Genomic DNA, 23706 nt, shown 5'->3' on the forward strand with positions numbered 1-23706 from the left:
TATCCCATATAAAGCCCCACGGTGGATGAAATCAATCTATTCTTTCGTACTTTATGACTTTCACTTTTCCCAGATAGGATTTTTGGAGATCAGACCTGACAAACAACAGATATTTTAGGATTTTGAAATGGCTCTACAGGATCTCTGCAAATACGATGACTTCTGTGGGCCTGTCAAGTCAAATGGATCATCACCGTTTGAAAATATGACTGGACTTACCTATACAAGTGACTTACCTTTGAGCCCTTTTAGATTTTCCATCCCAGTGCCGGAGTACTTAGAAGAGAGTCCACTGCAGTTTGGACAAGTCCACACCACTCAAATCTCCACTGACCTTTTCTTAACACAGTCCACTGACTTGTCAGCTACTTCATTGCCTTCATTGTCTTCACAGTCTGTTCCTTTACCGTTCCCACTGTCCCATGGAACTACCACTTTGGCATTCATTTTCCAGGGGGGAGTTTTAGCGGCGGCGGACACCAGGTCTAGCTGCTCGGGCCTTGTGGCGTGCCCAGCTGCTCAAAAAATTCTCCCGATCCACAGTCACTTAGTCGGGACCACCTCTGGAACATCAGCGGATTGTGCACTGTGGAAGAGGATTCTGGCCAGAGAGCTGAGATTGTACCAGCTGAGGTATGGGAGACGGTTATCTACAAGGGGGGCAGCCAAACTGTTATCCCACATGCTGCACCCATTCAAGGGGACAGAGTTGTGTGTGGCGGCCACTTTGTGCGGGTGGGATCAAGGGGGTGAAGAAAACACTGAATGTCTTGGAGGAGATTTTGATCCAGTGGAGTGCAAAGAAAGAGACAGTAAAAGTCAAAGAGCCAAAGAGGATAAAACTCAAAGTTCATCTACATCATCTTGCTTTGGCCCCGAGTCTGTTTTATGTGTGCAGTGACGGGACACGGCTTCAGGGGGCGCTCTTCTCGGTGGGTTCGGGTTCGCCCTACGCATACTCCATATTAGACGAATCTGTGGAGTGGGGGTTGACAGTTGAGGAGGCGATAGCTGTAGGTAGAGAGGCGGTGTTCAGAGCCACACACAGAGACGCATACTCTGGAAACTGTGTGGATGTCTATCACGTCTCTTCAAAAGGCTGGACCCGGAGAACGAGGGAGGATCTGAAAGAGGAGTATTACAGAGAGAAAAAAAGAAAAGAAGAAGAGACTAAATCAATGATGAAAACAGGATTAAAACAGGAATAAGGCTGATGTATGATGTAGCAAGAATAGTAAAAAGCACCGTAAAAAGTACAAGAATAAAAACTAGAATAAACATGGATGGACTATAGAGGTGGGAGATAACAAAAATGTTTTAATATCTCAATAGTTTTGGACGCAAAATTGGAATAGTATATATAATCTATAGTTAAAATGTGATATTTCTGCACTTTTGTCGTTAATTTTATGATGAATTCACATTTTGTGCGACACTTGAATTTCAACCAAGACATTTACAGACACATTTTAGGACATTACTGAGATAATATCAAGGTATTTTTGTCACCCACTCCTTTTAGACTATTTATTTAACAAAAAAACGAGGTTCAGATCCAATTAGTCATGTAAAAATATCAAATTTTAGTATTACTGTGAAAAGAAACATCACAGTGTCTTAATATAGTCTTCAAATCTTGGAGCAGAATTATGAAACCTATCTTTCTGAGTCATAAAAGTTAATGTGACATTACTTGACTTTGCAGAGTCAAGGCTGAATTTAAAATTGCTTATAAAAAGACCAGTTTTTAGGATTATATTGAATAGTTTTGATTATTCATTAACCAAATAACCTTGACATCCCTAAATCAGATTAAACCAGATTACAAAAAAGTGTGGAACATAAAAAAAAACAGAACTAGATGTTAACCAAACCAGGACTAAAATTAGGGCTTATCTCGAATAAAGAACTGAACTCAGACTGAGCCAGAACCACTCTCAGCCAAGTCTATAATAGAATAGGCGGCGTAAATGAAAGGGAAGACAGTGCTGGATGTGGCTCTGCCTGGAGAGACAGGAGAGAGATGAGACTCGACAGGGAAACATAGGGGAGTATTTTGGAGCTGTGATGGCTTCAGATATAAATTAATGAACAGGACAGACAGATGCATCCTCCGGGCGTTTTCTCAAATGATTTGGGAGACGCATATCGTTCCCACTAATCAACAGCTGATGTTTTTCTATTGTGGTGAGCTAATAGCACTAGGACGCGTGTGGCATTTGTGATTTAGCAACCATAACACCATCAATGATTCTGTGGGATTCTCAGATAATTACAGTCTTTATTCCTGTGGGTGAGGGATAGGCCAGGGGAAAGGTACCGGGGAGAAGCCAGGTCTAAACCAGGACTAATCCAGGACTATGGGGTCTAAACCAGGACTAAACCAAGATTAAAGGTCTTACATTACGCAAAAAACTCTTGAGATTTAAACCATGTTATAATGTTGTCACCTCCTCAAAAGCTTACCTAGAGTTGTTCTGTTTTATTCACACATTTGAGAAATCCTTTATTTTTAGTCTTTCTACATCTCCACAACTTGTGATGTCATGTAGTAGTAGTTTCCAAGTTAACAGCTCCTTTTACCTTTATTTCAGCAGAGATTTTAGCAAGTCCAGGGTTGAAATGATCCAAATCATTCTAGTGACGGTTTATGGGATTTAATAGAGAAGAAGAACTAAATATGCAGGATTTGTGTGTTCACATGTGTAAATTAAACAAAATAAAATTCTGGGTATGTTTTTGATGAGGAAACAACATTCTAACAGAGATCAGAAAACAGCGTAATATGGTCTGATAAGGAAAGGCAATCAAAGAACGAAAGGCATGTCACAATATCAAAGCTCCTAGCATGCATTTTACATCCAGCATTAACTAAATGATTCAGTGGATTCTTGGCTAATTACAGTTTTCATGGCTTTGTGTAGAAGGACGCAGAGAATATGTGGAAAAATAAATTTGCCTTGAGCTGTTACAACAGAAAAGGTCATAATGCACAGTAATGTGCAGTAAAATGTGAAAGTGAAGTGATTTGTGCAGGCTGTTACTGGGAAATATATTTCAATACATTCATGAATAACAGGATGGTTTTTCATAATTGAGCTAATCTGATAGAACAGTTAACATCGTTTACACAGCTTTTAAATAGCCACTCAAATACTGTCAAATTCAAGTTTTTTATATTTATTTTAAATATTATTAGATATTTTTTATGATTTTTGCCCATATGTTTGATTAGATAGGATTAAAGTGCGAAAATGGATGAAGTAGAGAGGCGTTCTGTGATATAAACTCTACGCCATCAGCCAGTGCTTTGCCTGGAATGTTACACAGTATGGCATTACTCTACCTCTCTCATAGTAAGAATGCTTGTTTTTCCAAGGTATTTTTAGCAATATAAACATCTATAGCTGATTAAGGGCTAGCTTGATTACTTGATTAATACCGTACTGCGGAACACTTCAGAACAAGTATGATATCTCCATGGAGACAAGCAGGCGGCAAACTCCCCATCTGAAGAAAACACATTTTGCACCTTTAAATTTTAAGTACTTTATGCATTTTACAAAATATGAATTATGCCTTATAAAACTGTAAGCCAAATTGTTATGGGACTGTCTCGAAAATTAAAAATTGCCACAATACTTGCGAAATTTCATCATTATCTCTCCAGTGCCTCCTACTATTGCAACAACTACCACCAGCACAGTAAATTCACCTGTACTGCATTTCAGGAAAACAAATTAAAGCTACAAACAGGTACCTTTGCAGAGACATCTCGTCCCTCCTCCTCACTGCTCACTGGGCTGATAGCGTCTGCCTCTGGAGGAATATAACAAAGACATTTTATGTGAAACTGGGCTCTGGAGGAACTGTATAAAAAGATTTGGACCAAACAGTGCAGCCCTAACGCAGTGGCTCAAAGCTGTAAACAGGAGCGCTGTTCTGGCTCAGGACGAATCCCTTTGACAAATACCACACTTAGCAGCTTATCTGTGTGTTCTCTATGTACAATAAAACTACAATGTGTTCTTCCCGGTTAGTTTTAAGTGAAGCAGTGGCCTTCTGGTGTGGGCTGGTTTGCATGTTGAACTGCAAGAAATTTCAAAATCTTACAAATATTGTTGTTTCTTAAAGGGCCTAGATTATACAGAATAGTTTTGGTTTTTTTTTGAGCTTTAAGTCATGTTTGAATGTTGTTACCTCATCAAAAACATGAGTAGAGTTGTGTTTTGTTTCATTCACACATGTTTGAGTAATCCTGTATTATTAGTCTGTCTACATCTCCAAAGTTTAATGCTTTGTTCCACCTTATGATGTCATGAAGCTGTAGTTTTTAAGTTAACAGTTACTGTTTACCTTTTGTTCAGTACAGATTGGCATTTCCAGGGTTGAAATCATCATTAAATGTTGGGGGTTTGTGTGTTAAAGATGTGATGAGGAAACACCATTATAACATGGATCAGAAAATAGTATAGATGCTTTAAGCCATACATATTTTTAAAGGGGTTGTACCAGATTTATTTCATGAGTAGAATGAAATATATCTCAATGAAGGAAAATTTATCTCACTCCCGTACGGATATATATTGTTGTTAGCAGCAGAACTCCGCTCTGGTCCTGAAAGTAGTGAAAATTGCTTATAAACACACAGTGAATAATTAGGATGCTATGAATGTGCTAGGAAAGTGATGAATAAAAGCAAACAGTTTAAAATGGACTAGTTCTGCTTTTCTGTTTTTAAATCAGGTACATCACCTTTAACGCTAATATTGCTTAATGTTTTGACAGATTTTTGCTATAAATCTCTTCCCGATTCACCCAGCTCTGCAGCTGACACACCGACTTCCAGCCACATCAACAGAGTAGTGTGTACTGAGTTAAAAAGGCATAGCAAATAACAACTAAACGCACACAAAGTAAAATATTCATGGAAATATATGCAATAAAAAACATTCGAAATAGGGAAATTTTGACATGTTTTACTAGTTTTCACTTCATAGCCATTCTGCCAATAAATAATGAATGAGAATTTGAAGACGTTTCTCTCTGGTCTAGAAGAAACATCAGAAATCTAGTGCCTTCTCCAGGATCCTACTGTAGTCCTGGTTTAGTTCTGGTTTGGCTCTGATATGACCCTGATCCGAGTTCAGACCTGGTTTAGTCCATGTTTAGTCTTAATTTAATTTCATCCTGGTTTATGGGCATTTTTAGAGTCTCATAGCTACACTTAATCACAGAGGTAGCACCCAAAGCCTCTGCTCTGATCTGGTCCCCACACTGAGAACTGTCATCCTGCTCTGCCTTTAATACATTTTATATGACGGACCGCACATAGCTACACTTGCCTATATGTTTAAAAGTCCATCACACACTGGCACCTCTTTCATTCCACAAAGAAAAACAGCCTCAGTGTTTTGACATGTGGAAAGATGCATACGCTACAAACAGTCCCTACTACTACATTGACATTGGCCCCAGAGACACAAGTTAAAGCAGCTCGGCACCTCTCACCTCCGCATTTGCCGAGTCACTGAATAATTACAGATGCGATACCACTATGAAGAGCTGAAATGTTTTTAGACGAGCTATAATGATGCTAAAAATGATAAATTCTGACATTTTAACACCCGCGACCTAGCTCGTGATGTTACCGTGGGAACAGCGTTACGCTATAGTTGCATAACCTGAAAGTTCCTCCAAATTTCAACCAACAAAAAACACATCAGCACTCAACCGGGTCCACATATAAACAGAAGCTATTATGCATCTGAGAGAACGCTAACTCAGAGTTTCCATCATAAAACCTCTCTACTTTGTGTGTGTCTGTGTGTATCTGTGTGTGTGTATATGTGTGTGTTTGGAAACTGAATGAAAAAATAACCAAGACTGAACCAGGTTTTGATCAGGACAAAATCAGGACAAACCAGATCTACTTGTACATTAGGGCAGGGAATTGTAGGCTCCATCACAATACGATTCACAATATTTGATACGATATTACGATTTGGCAATACATGCAATAATTGACATTTTGCACCTACTCTGTGAATTAGACAATAAGACTTCAATTATCAATACATACAGTAACTCTATGAAGTGTATTGTGTTACATTGTTTTTATTGCTCAAAAATACCTGAAAATATTGCAGTCTCTCTGTGAATGGGGTCGTCTCTGATCTGACCAGTAATCTGGACTATTTTCATCACCTGTCTCCATGAAAATAGATGCTTAAATGGTATATAGTGGAACATTCAAGACAAAACTGTCATGGTTCATGTTTTGTCGTGGTTGTTTTTGTTTATTTTGGTGTTTTATTTTGACATTTGTCCTGTCTGCCTGTATTTTTTAATTTTACTTCCTGTTTTGCTTGTTTGCCCTGCCCTAATGTGTTTCACCTGTGTCCGTGTGCTTATATACACTCTGTTCTCCTCTGGCCTTTGTTGGTCCAGTGTTATTGTTAGACTACGTTTATAAGATGATGGTCTGAACAGACAGTCGCATCTTCACTTTTTATTCTGTGTTTAGACAAGCGTTTTCGGGAAGAAATCTGCTTGCATACAGTGATGTGTCTGTGTGTGTGTGTGGAATTCGATTAGGTATGCATGCCAGGTGGCAAGGTGATGATGTATGTGTCATAAACATGTACGCAGCGTAAGCAGATGTGACCAGAGTTTTGCGTCTTGGCCAGTGTAGGTGGAAAAGATACAGCAGAGCGTATTCAACTTTTCCACTCTGGAGGGTGGTTTCAGATTTTTACATTTTTAAGCCCCAAACACACCGTCACAGTCTAAACGAAAGGCACTTCCGATAAAATGTTTAGTTGTTTTTACCCGCAAGCATTCTTGTTTAAACAGGCCCTCAGTGTCATTGTTATTGTCGGTGTCTTGTCTTGTCATGGCAGTTTAGTTTCGATTTTTGGATTTATGGATTTTTGGGTCTTTTTGTTTGTTATTAAAGAACTTTACAGCCCTCCTGCATTTTGGGTCCTCCCTCTGTTTCTACGTGACAGAAGCAACATTTCCATGGTGACAAGGAGAAGGTGGACCCTCCTCCTAAAAATAGTGCAACATTAATAATGGTATTAAAGGTCCTATATTATACAAAATTTATTTTTTTATGTTATCTCGCTGTTATCTCATTGAAAATGTCCCCAGAGTTGTGTTTTGTTTCATTTCCACACGTTTGAGTAATTCTGTGTTATTAATCTGTCTACATCTCCAAATCTCAAAATGCTCTGTTCCAAATTGTGATGTGTTGAAACAGTAGCTTTCATATTTTACCATTTTCTCAGCAGAGAATGACAGTTCCAAAGCTAAAATTATCCAAATGATTCCAGTGAAGGTGTATGGAGTAGATAACATCACAAGCTGTTTGAGAGAAGAACTCAGCCTAAATATGCAGGTTTGTGTGTTCAACAAGTGTGAATAAAACAAAAAACAACTCCAGGTAAACATTACATTATATATTAAGATTATAAAATAGCACAATATGGGCCCTTTAAACTAACTTAGTTTCTCACAATGTTGGTTTTGTGTTTGCCTATTTTGCTCTGAATTTAAATGTGTCGTATATTGTGCAGTGCATGTCTGGTAAAAGGCTTCTTGTTGGTGGCCCAAGTGGACCCTTAGATAATAAAATGATGAAAAGTTTTGTATCCAGTGAATCCAGATGTCGAATGTGAACAGAACAGTGGGGACCTCTTTTGTCTGCCTTCTTCAAAGCTTTTTGTTCTTCTCTGGCACTTTCCTTTGGATTAGTCCAGCAGAGAAGAGCAACCTCGCCTGGATGTGACCACAAAGTAAAATGTCACAAACCCATGCACCCTCTGTTGTTCTGAATAAAAGGAAAAAAATAAAATAAAAAGTACTGTGATAGCAAGTGAGTGGCAGAGTGGGTAACAATTTGAACTCACAGGAAAAAAGCTGTGTAAGCCCAATTGGGATGTTGAGTAGAGTGTGAGTGTGCATGTCCTCTTTGTGTTACTGTGGGTTGTTTGTTGGATCAAATGAAAACAACATTCAAATCAAGAAAAAAATTGTTGTTGTATATTCATTTGTTGCAGCTTTCTGTTATGGGTGACATTTTGAGGACTTTTCACCATTCAAAAGAAGACATTAGCAGCAGTCCTAATTTGTCAGACAAACACAGCAATATAGCAAACAAACTGTTGCAAGTGTAAACCTACCAGAGCTGTAAAAAGAACACAATTAACTAACTAGTATTAAAACGAGACACTAACTTGTGCAGGTATAAACACTGTACATATCATTGTTGGCCAAGGATCTATATCACTCACAACTATAATAACATGTGCCAATAATAAACAAACTATTGATTTTGGGTATTTTTTTTATCATTGTGGTTTTAAGCCAACGGTATTAATGCTAAAACCTAAGAATCAACTTAAAACAAACTAGTATTCCAACTATACTCCTGAACATAAACCTATAGACCAGACATGTCAAACTCAGGCTCGGGGGCCAAATTTGCCCCGCGATATAATTATACGTCGCATACAGATGTAGAGACATTATTTATTTAAAATGTTGTTATTATTTTATATTATGCTTGTTCTGGATTCAATGTTTAAGCAAAACTATTATTAAACATTTTAATAAGAAAAGGTTTAACATTACAGATCTTGAAAGAGCAAACATGCAGATGTTGTTGAAATTTTTCAACAAATATTTAGTTTGGCCCAGTTTTTAATTTTGGCCCTCTGTGTATTTGAGTTTGACACCCCTGATATAGACAAATGTAAGAAAGGACACTGTGCACTGTGATGACCACTGCTCCTGCCATGTCAGGTTGACCCTGTAGCACTGAACAATGGGTCAAATGCACGTATTAACATGGAACTACTTAACCATGAAGTAACAGGTACAAGAGCTTCCTGTGATTTTTATATTACCTCCTCCCATCAAGCATGCTGTGAAAATTGCTGTGAAAATAGCTGACTCTCATTTTACACTAGTTTACCCAATCTAAGATGAATAGTTACTCAGATACCTTTGCACCAGTTGAGAGAAGAAATAATTCAGAGTTATTGTGCAAGCACTTTTTAATCTCTTTGGTTGCATATCTTCTCTAGCCCTGACACATTCCACACTAGTTGCATCCATTTGTTATTATTAATACACCCGTGTACACAGCAGGGTGTGTGTGATCTGACGGTTAACCTTTCTCTTTCTAGTCACATCGCTCTGGTTTTACACTAGAGCTTGTTTAATAAGGCTTTTAAGTTGCTCAGAAGAAAAGCCGACAGAATTTAAAAAATGATCAAGGGACGTCATGTGTACAAAGCTAGTTGAACACTGATTATAATGTTCAAATGTGTCGCTATTGGCTGCGTAGGACTCACAATGTTTAATAATGAGCAAATGTCAGAGGAGGAAGGAACGTTCTAAAAACACTGAAAACTGAAAATGTTTACTTCAAGGTGCACTTGTACCTTTTATGCTGAAGGATTAGCCACCTACTTGTCTCCACAGAGATGTTAATGCTTTGCCTGGAATGTTCCACAATGGCAGGTAATGCTAACAGGCCCATTTAGAGGATTCTGTGCTAGGAAAATATATTTAGAGAGTGGTCTGTAAACACCTGGTCGCAGAAGGATCAGCTCAACCCTCTGCAGTTCATCTATCAGCCTTGTAGGGGGCCAGAGGACATTTCCTTGACTTTGATGAACATTGTGACTAGTCATCTGCAACAGGGGAGTACTTATGTACAAATTTTATTTATTGATCTGACTTCCACCCTTACTACAATGCAAACTGACATTTTGTGTGGACAGCTCACTGCTCTGAGGGTGATTCACTGGCTCAGAGTCTTCCTGACTGATCGACCTTAGAGAGTACACATGGATGTCTCTGTGTCTGAAGAGCTCGTTCTAAACGCAGGAGCACCACAGGGGTGCAAGTTTTCACCTGCCCTGTTCTCTTTATATATTGACACTCTGTAGATCACGGACAATAATGATAAGCTCTTCAAATACGTGGCTGATATGGGCACAGTTGGTCTGTTTGCCATGAATGTGATCTGCAACTATGTGTCTCAGACAACATTAACTGATCCTCCATTAAGATCAGACCAAAGAGCTGGTCCTGAACAGCCCTGGCCCTTTGCAGTCCCTCTCCAGCTCTAGTCACTGAATTGTGAGTTGCTTCAAGTATTTGGGAACATACACTGATGACAAGCTAAACTTTCCACAAAATGTTGATAAGAGCCGTAAGAAATGCAACCAGAGACTTTATATGATCAGAAAGCTCAGCAACTTTGGCGTGAGCTCAAAGATTCTGGAGATGCTTCTGTCTGAGCCTGATTAAAAGAGTCCTTGTCTTCACTTTTGTTTGTTTTGGTTATCTGACAGTGGCTAACAAGAACAAGCTCAACACAATAGTAAAGAATCCACAGAAGATCACTGACAAAGAGCAGAAAGAATTGAGCTCCTTTATCAGTCAGCTGTGCACAGGATGGTGCATCACTAGTGATGTTGACTAGTGAATGCCATCAGGCCGTCAGTACAGAATGCCTTTAGCAACAAAGATTCATTTGTGCCAAATGCTGTGGGCCTGCTGAAGAAGTACTCGTGAAATGTACGTGTATGTATGTGCACACTTCTTTTAAATGTAGTGGACATCTTCACCTGTATATTGATTATTGACTCTTAAGATGTCATGGAATGATGACTGATGTGTTCATGTGATAACTATTAAAGTTCACACTATTGCAGAAATGTTACTACTATTACAAGAGCATAAACATCTTAAAATGCATTTCCATACACAGATACATCTTTTTATCTAAACTGTAATTATGAATGAAAACATTTATCAGACATAAGTGGAGTGGTGGTAGCCCCGAGCCTGGATACATGGCGAGGTTTTTAATGCAGTGAATCTTTGCATGCTGAAGGGAAAATGATATGGCTGTCAAACGGACAATCTTTATATCATTAACCACTGTTCTTTTCTTGTATTTAAAATACCATTGAGCCCACTGGCTGTAATATCCTGTATTGGATTTGCATTTAAAAGTGTTGTATGAAGCTCCAGTGGCATGTGTAAAATCTACGTTTCTCTAAGTAGACAGATTAGAAGTTGGAGAAAGCCGTGGAGTCAGCTTAAGACTGGGGCCGTGACAGTGCCAGTGCATCAGCCTGTCTGTAAGAGTCAGAGCACAAAGCGTCTCCTCCGCACAATCACTTTACTGGATTAAATGTGCGATCAGAGGAGCTCATTACATTCATGTGTTTTGACATGCTGTTCGTTAGTGGAGCCCAAGTTTCCTCTTTGCATTCAGTGTTGGCGAGCACTGGTCCGGCGCCTTGTGGCAGAATCTGAGGAAATGCTCATTTGCAGCGTGATTTTCTGCACACTGGCTGTACTTAAGCAGATTACACATGATGTGACTAGAGGGAGATGATAGCAGTCTTACATTTCTTATAGATAATACCAGGGTGATTGGATTTTTTTGATTTAGAGACAGTCGTCTGGAGCATGAATCCCTGGTGCACTGGTTGTCAAAATGTGCAGAAAATGTGTGTGTGGTTTTCCATATATTAAATGGACTGGAATGGCGATTGGCCAATATTTTATTTTACCAGGTCTGAGGCTGAATCAGATTTCAACCAGCAGGATTTTGGACTATCCAGGACTTAACATGGACTATAGAAAACAGAATGCTAAATCTCTGACTAAAACAGGTTTGAAGCAGAATTTGAGTCTAAATCTGGACTACAGAAGTTAAAAAAAAAGACCATGACCAGGAGGACTAAAGCTTTTCTATCAGATCTGATCCATCACAAAACCTGGTTTAAGTCAGAACAAAGACTATACCAGAATGAAAGAGCATTCAGGAATAACAGTCTACAATATAATACCAGGATGATTGAATTTTGGAGTCTTTTTGATCATGATTCCCAAGAGAAACCATCATTTATTTAAAAATTGTCAGTAGTGAGCTTTCAATAAAAGTAAAAGCTTTTCTGTTGGTCCTTAGAAGAAAAAAGGATAGGGAGAGACAGAGGGGTAGAAAGGGAGGGAAGATCAGCAGACAGAGTGAGTGAGAGACCGGGCTAAGTGGACAGACCTCACGTAGTGCTCGCCTCTCCTCCTCGCATCCTCGTTTGCTTCCCTCTCTCCCGCGTTGGATCGTTTCAGCTCCAATAACGCGGCGGCGGCAGCAGCGGAGCACATCACAGCACCATTACACGGTAAGCTCTGTTTAAAACACTTTTTATCTTCACGATTGGACTCTTTTAATGTAATGGAGCGTCTAACAACCGTGGCAAGTTTCAGATGTCGGCTTGTCGAGTCTACTTACCGTCACATGTCATTAGAAAAAGCGAGCACATTTTTGCCTTTTCCGAAACTACCGAAACCTTTCGCCTTTGCTGCTCTTAACGTGTTGCGGAATCGAAGAGTTGTCAAATAAAACGAAGCTAGAGCAAAACAGCTCACAGCCCACTTGTGCGCTGTGGTTGAGTGATTAAAGCTCCGGACCATATCACGAGGGTCATTTCAAGCCACAGCGCGTACGGACTCCGCACATGGACCTGAGGTGGCAGGCGATGGACCCCGGGGCCCGGAGGTGCGCGGGCTGAGGCGATAACGCGGTCAGTCAGACTCATCATTTAGGAAAAGTGCCTTCGTTAAAATAGTTTGTCCAAGTGTGTAAATCACGCTTCGTGCATCAAGTAGGTCATATTCTGGCTTTCCTTAACAAGACAAGGTCACGCTCGGGGCTGTTTGGCGTCTCTCGTGTGGATATGCTAATGAGCGCTCCAGATGTGAGTGTGCGGGTTTGTGCGTGGACCTCCTCCGCTTTCAATGACTTGAGTTGACAAGGCAAATATTGCATTTTCCAATCTCTGCATAATCTTTTGTCTTATCATTTTGCATAAAATGATATGACAAACATGTCATAATTACATCTCATTTATTTCCATTTGGTTAAATTTACGATTTAGATATCTTGTGTCAGATTTTCTGTATGTGATGTGTGTTTGGGAGTCCTCCAGCCCCTCCCTGTTTCTTCACTGGTGTCCAGAAAGTCCCCTGTCGTCTTCCATTTTAATTTATTCCCCAAGGAAACAGGTCAGTCATACCCACTGTTCATGTCCACTGTCTCTCTCTTCACATTTTGTCTCTCCCATGTGTTGGTTAGGAACAGTGCAGCTGGCTGCAATGTGAATTTCATCTCACAATTACATAGATAAAAATGCATCAGTGTGATGCTTCAAAGAAGTGTTAGTGCTTTTGACTAAATAGCTGAATTACACGAGGCTGCGTCTTCAACCTGTGGCTGGGGAAACACCACACTCTCCATCACGATCACAAGTGGCTCCCACAGGCTTCATGAATCCTGCAGAAGCTTGATTAGTTCATTTTGATTTATCACTGGAAAACCAACTTGAGCATGTATTCAATCTAATTCATGGCTGCACCCCCCTTAACTCACACAATTTAACTATTCAACGTTCATTTTTAAAGAGTTTTGTATACCCCACACAATGGAGATGACTTTTTAAAATGAAGAGGCAGTAATATCAGACCATTGTCTTTTTTACTAATGACTTTGTATACATGATATATGGATCAGCATGTTGGCTGGTCCTGGCTTTGGCTGAATATAGTAAGACCAGTGCAAGAGCAAATCCCAGGTGAAGGTCTGCCCTCAAATAGAATCATAGCTATATTATTAGTCTAACATTTTTATTCTGATGCATTTTTACACATTCCTCAGTCTCAGATTCGTACCGTGATAAGTTACTGCTGTGGCCACACCTGCCCTGAGGCAGACACATGAAAGATTTGCTGCCAGACTGAGCCTACGGCCCCGCTGTCCACACACTCTTCCACATGCACAAAGGCAAGGCTGGGGCAGTATCTTGCCTGTGGATAGTGTGCAGTTTGAGTAGTGTGCAGTTTGAGTAGTGGAAACCCAATGGCTGAACAGCTCTGGTCTCAGCTCAGTTCAGCCAACACAAAAGAGTTTTAGTTCTAATTTAGCGTTGATTCCCTGAAGTCTTGGGCAGTCTCTCACTTTGAGGAGTCCAGTGGAGTGACTAGCCTCGCTCATGTACACTGCTTGATGTGACACTCAGATGACAAATAGGTTGAGTTGCTGCACTGTTGCTTTTCACTTGTGTTTAAGCTGTCTCAGTGTCATAGCTGGACTCTAATGAGCTGACTGATGTGCTGAGTACAGTGGGCTTCTTGTCACCAGTGTGCTTTTAAAAGGACCACACTTTTTATATGGGGAGGAGGAGCGGCGCTGAGAATGGATGATAGGTCTATATAAGCATTAAGACAAATGGCAGTGACAGAAAAAGGCAGGGGTTGTTAAATGGGATTGAATTTGTCCACGTCTCGGTCATTTAAGCGTTTCTAAAACACTTCAGACAACCCCCCCGCTTCTCTCTCCATTTGTTCCTATGTAAAAAGCCTGACGCGTAGATGCTATTTTTATTAACCATGTTTCAGTGGAGATACTTCAGACTCAACAATGATTTGCAATTTAGAGTCATTAAGTGCCAACACTACTGATGCCACTGCTATTACACAAACACCAATCACAATCAGCAGTTACTAGAGCTGGTCCCATGGTTATTTTCACAATCATACACTGCTGCCATAATATTATTTTTTTGTTTTTTGCAAGTTTTAAAGAAGACATTCTGTATTTGTTTGTTTTATAGTTATATTCTTTAACACCCATGGATCATTATTTTATATGTTGGACATTTTTAATTGCAGTATTGATTAGGGGTACCATATTTATTGCTATATCGTGGGAAAGCTCACACTATAGTGGGGAGGCTCACGATTAGGGATGTAACAATATCCAAATCTCTCGGTACGATTTTTTCACGATATACATCTCATGGTACAATATTTATTGCGATATTTTGTGGAGGCTAGACAGCTAAAACTGTTAATATGCTGCTTTTTCCTCTTAAAATGCCTTGACAAGACTTAATCCAAAGAACTAAGACTTAAAAGTGCTTAGAACTGTTATTTCTTCTTGTAGTCTACACTGAAATGGAGTAAAGGATCATGGTCTATGTAGTTCCCTCTGTCTTAATTTAAGCAAAGAGACTTGTAATTCGATATATTGTGATGGTCCACGATATTATTGTGAAAACTTTGATACGATATCACGATATTTTGGTTATTGTTACATCCCTAATGTTGATCTAAAGCAATTTAATGGAAGAAGTCAGCTCAACCTGAAGTTTGTCAAATCAGGCCAGTGCATTACTGCCGATGTGTCTTTCAGCAAGACACTCTTCACACTCTTTTACCTGTATTGGAATGTGATCTGCAAGTGAGTGGTTGCCCTGTTTACTGATAGATAGTTTACTGCAGATCACGGGGGAAAGCTTTGGGTTAATAACAAGGGAAAACAATTATTAGATATTCATAACAGAAGATTTTGCATAATATATGTCCACTTTAAATCTTCCAAATCTAGGCCATGGGCTTCCGTAGCCTATGCCATAATACAATTTGTCTGTGTAAATAAAATTATGATTTTATAATGATAATATTTTTCATTGTAACAGTTTGACGTTTTGCTACATCACAAAGAGGTGCTATGGGTGTGTAAAACTACCATAAAATGATAGAGGCCGTGGCAGTCCTTCCATATGTGTCCATACATACTAAAACATCACATTGATAACATTAGTGTGTTTAACCAGCCTGAAATACCAATCTGACTTTAGCCACTTTACTTCTCCAGTGCACCCTGATACCTCCTCCCCATCTTCCCTTTCCTCCCTCTCCTGCTCCTCCTACCCCTCCTTCCCTTCCAGCCCCTCCTCTCCCTCTCCTCTCCCTCTCCTCCCCCTCCTCTCCCACCTTTCCTCTCCCTTTAGTCCATTTAGTCCATTTGTCCCTATATAAGAGGCCCGACATGCAGAGGCTATTTTTAATAAAAATGAAATAGCCTTGTTTCAGTGGAGCGACTCAGGACTAAAACAGCGATTTGCAATTTGGAGCCGTGTCGCCAGCACTCATCACTCCTTCCTCTGAGCCCGCAACAGCAAATCTTCTGCGCACTTTTCATCCTCTTTGGCTGCCTAACATTCTCACAGATATCGTATACACAGGCATACTTCAAACAACACTGAATGACAAGTACTGCTGGCTCTTGTGCTGCAAAGCTTGGCACGGAGAGAAATCCGAGACTCGCAACAGTGTATGCAAATATACAAATCAAGGAATAAGAGACAAAAGTGCTCTTGAAGATGGATCCCTCACATTTTTGCAAGTTTTAAGTCGACAACAAGCACATGCAGTAGCTTACGATGGCTGAACACAACACATTAGATGTGGCTCAGTTAGTATAATTGGGGTACAAGAAGAATACTTTTTTTTTTTTACAAATTAGATACAACTTAGTGACTACTTCTTGTGATCACAATGAAGTAGTTTTCAAAGTGGGTCAGTGTCTGTAGGAAAGGAATAAATTGGTTTTATGAGTGCTGTCTTTCACATGAACATTATAGAGTATATCAGCTCCACTGCATCAGGGCATGTTATGGTTCCCATTATGCAGTGCTATCAAAGGAGCATGCATTAAAACACCATATAGGCCCTCTCCAAGCTTATTTGCATTTAAATTAATCAAAGCATGTTTTATAAGGGAGAGTTCAATTGTGTGCATTCAACAAGACTGGCAATAAAATCATATAGAGGAGATTAAGTAAGATCAACTATAAACACAGTATAACATGTCAACAGTGGCTCTATAGGTCTTTGGGTTACGCAAACTACTTGAGAATTGATCTGAGAGTGTATCCAAGGCTGTGTCAATTCAAAACAAATAGCACTTCTAAATAGGCAAACATACTGTACAGTGCCAATATTTATAAGGCACTTTTACAGTTATAAGTGATGGCCAAGAAAACTGTAGCTTGGAAGGGTTTTGTATATCTAAAAATGTATAATGTATTAGGATCATATTATAATTTTTTTGTATATATTACATAATGTCCTCTGCAAGCATACAGAGTCTCATATATAAGTTGCTGTTTTGTTTAAATGTGCACTCTGAAACTCCTGATATTAAAATACATCGCAAATTGAATCACGTCTGCTATTCAGAAGTTGTTTGTCAGAGAACTCCCAATTAGAAACATTTCTTTTTCTCTTTTGCAAAGTGTTCTTCTACTTCGTAAAAGTTTAAAAGCTTCTCAAATGTACAAATATAAAAAGTATCAAAAAATGTCATCAGAAAGTGTCCCCACCTTTAATCTTAATGCTTGTATGTTATTTAAATGTATAAATGAAAGATTATAGCTAATTTGCTATTCATGAAGAATGTGAAATGCGCAGCTCATACCTCATAGTTTCCAGTCCTGTTACTCCTCTGACAGATTTCACTACATCAACTTTAAAAAGATCTATGGCTAAGAATTGGAGTTAAACACTAAACGAAACTCAGATCATTAAACTTTGGGAAACCAGGCAGTCATTGATTCAATTATTTATGAGCCTAATTAATCTCTTCAGGGGGACTACTTTCACCAGCGGCATTGAGGCATAGGCAGAGGCTCCTGAGTTCCACCATCAATCTCCGGAAGTCCAGGCAATTGTGTGTGAAAGAGAAGACTAAAGTACCTGTGCCCCACCTTGCCGTCAGGCTCCGGGCCACAAATTAATTGAAAATTTTAGGACTGCACTTAACTCGGTCGGAATGGGGTCGATGAAACCAACCCAAACACCGTTAACTCAAAACAGCAACGATGGAAAATAAGAATAACAGCTTCCTTATGGTCAGAAAAGAATGAAATTGGAATACAATGTTCATGAAATTGTGAAAAAGTTTCACAAGTCTTCACTTTTAACTGGGCTTCTGGCTGCCTTGTTTTAGTTAATTCTTTGCTGTTATCTAAAGCTTAAATGTAAAAGGGTTGGTCACACATTTATGAACAGCCATGTCTTGTTAAAGTATTACTCACCATCCTCATGTTTGCTGTCAAATCTGACCAGTAAATACTGCCATTGTGTTCTTGAGCATGACTCTTCCTTTGCTTACAAGCATTTGCTTGTATTTGAATGTGGTGTGCAATAGACATAGACTGATATAGCGGCCAATTTACACTTTTTAGTGTAGCAGCTATTGGCCTTAAATCTCTAGCACAGGCTGATATAATCAAAACTGGCTCTACATATTGGCCCAAAAATATCGGCAGAGCTCATCGATCATCAGTTGCTCTGGATTCTAAGCAATCGGTATCAGCCTCTGCCATGAAAAAACCCATATCACTCGATCTCTAGTGTGCAGGTGAAAGGGGTTGTTTAACTTGAGCACCTTATGTCTGCAGGTCAGACCTAAGCAGAGATAAGGCCAGGCTGCTGAAGTTTGCATTGCTCATCACTATTGTGAATGGACAGTGAAAGAATAATACATACAGTTCTAGAGGAACTCTTGAGTGTCTCAAAAAGAGCTATATAAGAAAGCATTATTATTTTTCAAAGGAAAGTCACTATTTCTTAGAAATTTCTCCACATAAACTTCACAAAAGGGCTATTAAAGTTGTTTACAAGCAGCGACTGAGGTGTGCCTTTGTGATTTATGTGTCGCTGCCATGATGCCAAACAAAAGTACCTAGGGGTATACTACGTCTTAATGTTTTGGTCCAAAAAATTGACTATTTCTCGTTGTAATATTAAAAATGCATGGTGTTAGACCAACCTCAAACCAGATCTGTTACAGAGTTCTTTCATTGATTTTTTTTTTTTTAATAGAAGTCCTGAATCAATTTTTTACAGCAGATTTCCTTCAGAACCTTTAAGAACACTGATGTTTTGTACTTCTGTGAATTTGGAGCAGTGGACCTACAACCATCTTTTCACAGTCACATCTCCATGATTATGTGTAGCCTCCATGTGTGTACAACTTTGCATGCACAATGCCCATAGTTCAATTTTACATCATTATTTAGAGCTCTTGCAGGTCAAGTACAATTTGCACCATAATGTACCTTGTTCTTTTCTTTTAAGATAATAACAGCTGTGATGTTCTTGTCTGGCTCTAATTAAGAAGTTTCGCACTTTTCTTTCCTTTCTCTCCAGGTTATTCACGCACGGCCGCAACATGAATGCTCAAGCCAAGAAAAAGAGATTTGAAGAGTGCATCCAAGGACACCAAAATGTGAATCTGCGATGTTCAAAACGGACCATTCCAAACTATCGGATCTAGGCTTATTGATCATCTATTTTTGAAACAATCCGGACAGCGACCTTCCAAAATGGCCGCCTGCATTGTTTTTTTCCTTTTCCTGTTTTTCTGTGAAGGAGAAACAAGTGGTATTTCATTAGCTGTCAGGTCTTCAGAGCGAGACGGTGATTTGCAGCTATTATCAAACAGAAAAGCACAAGATTTGCCTCGTCATAAGTTCACGGTCAAAGAAAGAAGAAAAAGTAGGCACGAAGATGGAGTGAAAACATCGGCCCATTTGTTTGTGCAACTGAATGACAGAAAGTTAAATGAAACTCACTTCAAAAACAACCTAGCGAGACAAATTGAAGTGTTTAAACAGACTCCAATAACAGCCAAAACACCCGATGAATACACAAGTAATCGCTATAAAATGGTGGATGGTTTAATTAATAACGCAAGTTTGGACAGCTATTCGGAGACAGGTGTCCACTTTGTGCCGGAAAGGACAGCCGCGGGGCGTCCAAAGTGGGTCAGAGAATCCAGGGGCGAAGAAGAAGGGAGGAGGAGTACACTACAAGTTCATTCTAGACGAAAGAGGAGCTGGCTGTGGAATCAGTTCTTTGTGATAGAGGAGTACAGAGGACCGGAGCCAGTGCTGATCGGACGGGTGAGTTAGCAAACAAAGGCCCAGTTACAAAGTGAAAAGTTACGCAACAATGTTTTACACTTGAAGATACATGTCACAACCAATACTTGCGGTGCGGATGCCAGTCCAGTCACTGTGACACGAATTTGCATTGTCCTAATTCTCCATGCAAACCTTTAATTTCTTATTGGAAAAATACAGTCTAGTTCTAGTAAATGCTTTGGCTATTTGGAAATTTGGTTTCTAGAATTATAATATATATAATTATTAGTGTATTACTTATTTTAGTTCAGCGAATGTATAAGTGAAGAGCTTTATGTATAGTTTTGTGCCCCTCTAAAGATGAAATTCATCCATGTGTTTTGGTTGGCCAAAAATTCTAACGCCATTTTGAGATTAAGGAAAAGGCTTGATACTCAATACCTGTTTTTATACTTCAATGGCATTTTGTTGCTATGCATTCAATGGATCAAATGAGGTGGCTTGAATTCCCTGTCCCCCTGGAAATCAAATTAGAATTGACGAGGATCAAACCAACCAGCTAAATGTTTGGGCTGCCTAGACGGTCATAGGACTGATAAAAACAATAACACTCTCCCTGCACTGATGCAAATGCACAGAGACAAAATTAATCACATTAAACCAGGGACTTTCAACTTTGTCTTTCAGGTTATTTTGTTGCTTTTTTCTGAGATAAAAAAGGGCTTTGTAATGTTAGTTACAATCCCTAAGCACCAGTCTTGCTTGCTTTCTGTATGAGTTTTCTAATGTGCATTGATTTGTGTGAAAGACATTTTTAACACACTCTATACAATGCAAACTCTGTCAGAGACTAAAGCAAAGCTCTGTAATCATTCATTAATCAAAATCAATGTCCATTTATGAGATATTGATTTTGGGAAATTCGGCAGCACTGCTCACAAAACACTGCACATCAAATTTATAAAAGTCTATATAAAGCATAATCGTAAAGACATAATTGAACAAGTCATTACCAGAGCTGCTCAGCCATGTGACAGAGCTGAGGTCAGAGGCCTTTGTGAATGTAGAAATACAAGTCATAATATGTTCTCATTAGTGAGGATTTGGCCCGAAATATAGGTCTTCGAAAGTACACGTGTTTGAAAAACTAGTTTAAAAATCTAAAAGAAAAAAATGTTCTTTTGCAAAACTGGTCAGAAATTACCTTATACTATTGAACAATGAAACGGGGCTGAAACTGGACTTAATCTGTATTAAACTGGGAATAAACCACTAAACCAAAGAGGGTTGAACTAGTACCAAAGAGATAAATGGACTAAAGTTAATGCTAGTTAAAGCCAGGACTAAATCAGGACTAACCCGGGACAAAAACAGAGTCTGTGGTTACTAGGTCTAAAGCTGGAACCAGGACTAAAGATGTAAGTAATCTTGGACTAACAAACCAGGACTAAGCATGAACTAAACCAGAACTAAACCAGGACACAGGAAGGACTAAACCAGTTCTAACAATGAAAAAGGATGGACTAAACCAGAACTAACTCAGCACTAAAGCCATGGCTAATCCAAGACTAAAGATGGATTAATCCAGGACTAAAGAAGAACTAAACCAAGACTTAACCAGTGGTGGAAGAAGTACTTGATTTTGATACTCAAGTAAAAGTACAGATACTGTTTAAAAATGTAGTTAAAGAGTAAAAAGTCACACTATTGAATATTTTTGAGATCTAATAAAACATATAATGTAAAAATATTGATAAAGATTTGTGCTGAATTTTGTTCAATAGAAAAACTGAATTGACTTTTTTCCGTAGCCGTCTTTATTTCCATATTTTTGTTTTCTAAAACTAACAAACCTGTTCAAAATAAATATATAGATTTTAGATGTGTTTCTCACCTTCCACGGTGGTAGGTCTCTCTCACCCTCATTGAGCTCGGGTCCTCTACCAGAGGCCTGGGAGCTTGAGAGTTCTGCGCAGTATCTTTGCAGTTCCCAGTACTGCACTTTTCTGGACTGAGATGTCCGTTGTTTTTCCCGGTATCTGTTGTAGCCACTCTTCCAGTTTGTGGGTTACAGCCCTGAGTGCTCCGATCACCACAGGCACCACTGATGCCTTTACTTTCCAGGCTCTCTCCAGCTCCTCCTTGAGTCCCCGGTATTTCTCTAGTTTCTCGTGTTCCTTTTTCCTGATATTACCATCGCTTGGTATTGCGATGTCAACCACCACAGCTCTGCTCTGTTTCTTATCCACCACCACTATGTCTGGTTGGTTCGCCATCACCCGAAGCACCTGAAGCAAAACTATTAGTACACCAGACTGTCGATGTAAATGTCTGTGTTGATAGAATAATGTTTGAAATAAAACTAACCTTGCATCACATGAATCTTCACATATTGAGGGACTATTTTCTCATATATTAGTCCCCCCCTGCCAAGTTTTCTGTCAAAAAGTACAACTGCTGCTCATACATAAATCCTTCAAATGTAAGGTTGGTTTTACTTCTAAAATTATTGTATCGACACAGACTTTTACATCCACAGTCTGGTGTAATAATAGATTTGTTTCAGGAGTTTTGTGGAGTGGGTAAGACTGTTTTTAGTGGCAGGATAACTATGGCCATTGACATGCACTAGCCTAGCACCAGAGACCTCTGCAAATACAAGGACTGGATGGAATATTTAAAAAAGTGTCTCCACACGTCTCCAACACTCTGGCTCACTAGGAAATGAGATGATGTCAGATCTGTGGAGAGGAAACCCTTTTTTAAGCTACTTTTGAGCTATAAAACCACCTGTAATTGTATAAATGTATGTGGAACATTTATAGCACAGCAATTACATTCCTAACAGAGCAATTACATACTCATAGAAACAAGAAATTGACAACCAAAAAGTTACACAGTGCACCTTCAAATAAAGTACAGATACAAGGGGTGTAACGATATCCAATTCTCACGATACAATATCATCACAGTATGAACCTTACGGTACAATATATCAGGGGAAAGCTCACGATATGGTTGCGAGGTTCACGAATAGGGATGTAACAATATCCAAATCTCTCAGGACGATATTTTTACATACACATATACATCATATACATCTCACGGTACGATACTTACTGATACAAACTGGGAATATGTGACTTTTTCCTCTTAAAATGCCTTGACAAGACTTAATCCAAAGAACTAAGATTTAAAAGTGCTTAGAACTGTTATTTCTTCTTATAGTCTACACTGAAATGGAGTAAAGGATCATGGTCTATGTAGTTTCCTCTGTCTGTTTTTTGCTTGGTCTATTGCTGGACCACCTCTTAATTTAAGCAAAGAGACTTGTAATTCGATATATTGTGATGGTCCACGATATTATTGTGAGAACTTTGACTATGCAATATCACAATACTTCAGTTATTGTTACACCCCCAACACATACCTCAACTTTTTGCTTATGTACATTACTTCACTACTTTTACTTTGTTACATTTCACCACTGGACCTGAGAACTGAACTGAGCTGCACAGTTGTCAGTTGTCATTTTTCTGTCCGCACCTGTAATGATGCAATCCAGGTAGTGAGCTGATTTACTACCATTTCTGTTCTGGCCGTAGACATACATTGCATTAACAATACACTGTGGAGACCTATATACGACCAAGTGTCCCTATAGCCTGCAGATATCTTGCACATGTATCTAGTTTGGTGGTGGCAGCTGCGTCACATCCCATTTTCTAGCACACCTCCTTACCGCCTTACCTGCACTTCTTCTGGTGGTGTTGCAACATGTGGAAGTGTTACTGACGATTTGACCCATAATTTACCTGCCCCAGTTACATCCCTAGGGTCAACAACATCCTGGCATTTCACAGTCAGGTCCTCAAACCCCAGCGCTGTTATGGGTAAGATC

General features: G+C 39.3%; 1 protein-coding gene and 1 pseudogene across 1 annotated transcript in view; both read left to right on the forward strand.

Moving 5' to 3' along the window:
* The first annotated feature begins 127 nt into the window (after nucleotides 1-127).
* On the forward strand, nucleotides 128-1208 carry LOC110154884 (proteasome subunit beta type-11-like; annotated as a pseudogene).
* An 18399-nt stretch (nucleotides 1209-19607) lies between these two features.
* Nucleotides 19608-23706, forward strand: part of LOC110154885 (cadherin-11-like) — a 44614-nt gene continuing 40515 nt past the window's right edge. The window contains exon 1 of the mRNA XM_055165238.1: nucleotides 19608-19844. Within this exon, the coding sequence (XP_055021213.1) occupies nucleotides 19608-19844 (237 nt within the window). The remainder of the gene's footprint in view (nucleotides 19845-23706) is intronic.

Source organism: Boleophthalmus pectinirostris, unplaced genomic scaffold, assembly GCF_026225935.1.
Source record: "Boleophthalmus pectinirostris isolate CB_2022bp ecotype Guang Dong unplaced genomic scaffold, ASM2622593v1 HiC_scaffold_7, whole genome shotgun sequence".
In the NCBI taxonomy this organism is placed as follows: Eukaryota; Metazoa; Chordata; class Actinopteri; order Gobiiformes; family Gobiidae; genus Boleophthalmus; species Boleophthalmus pectinirostris.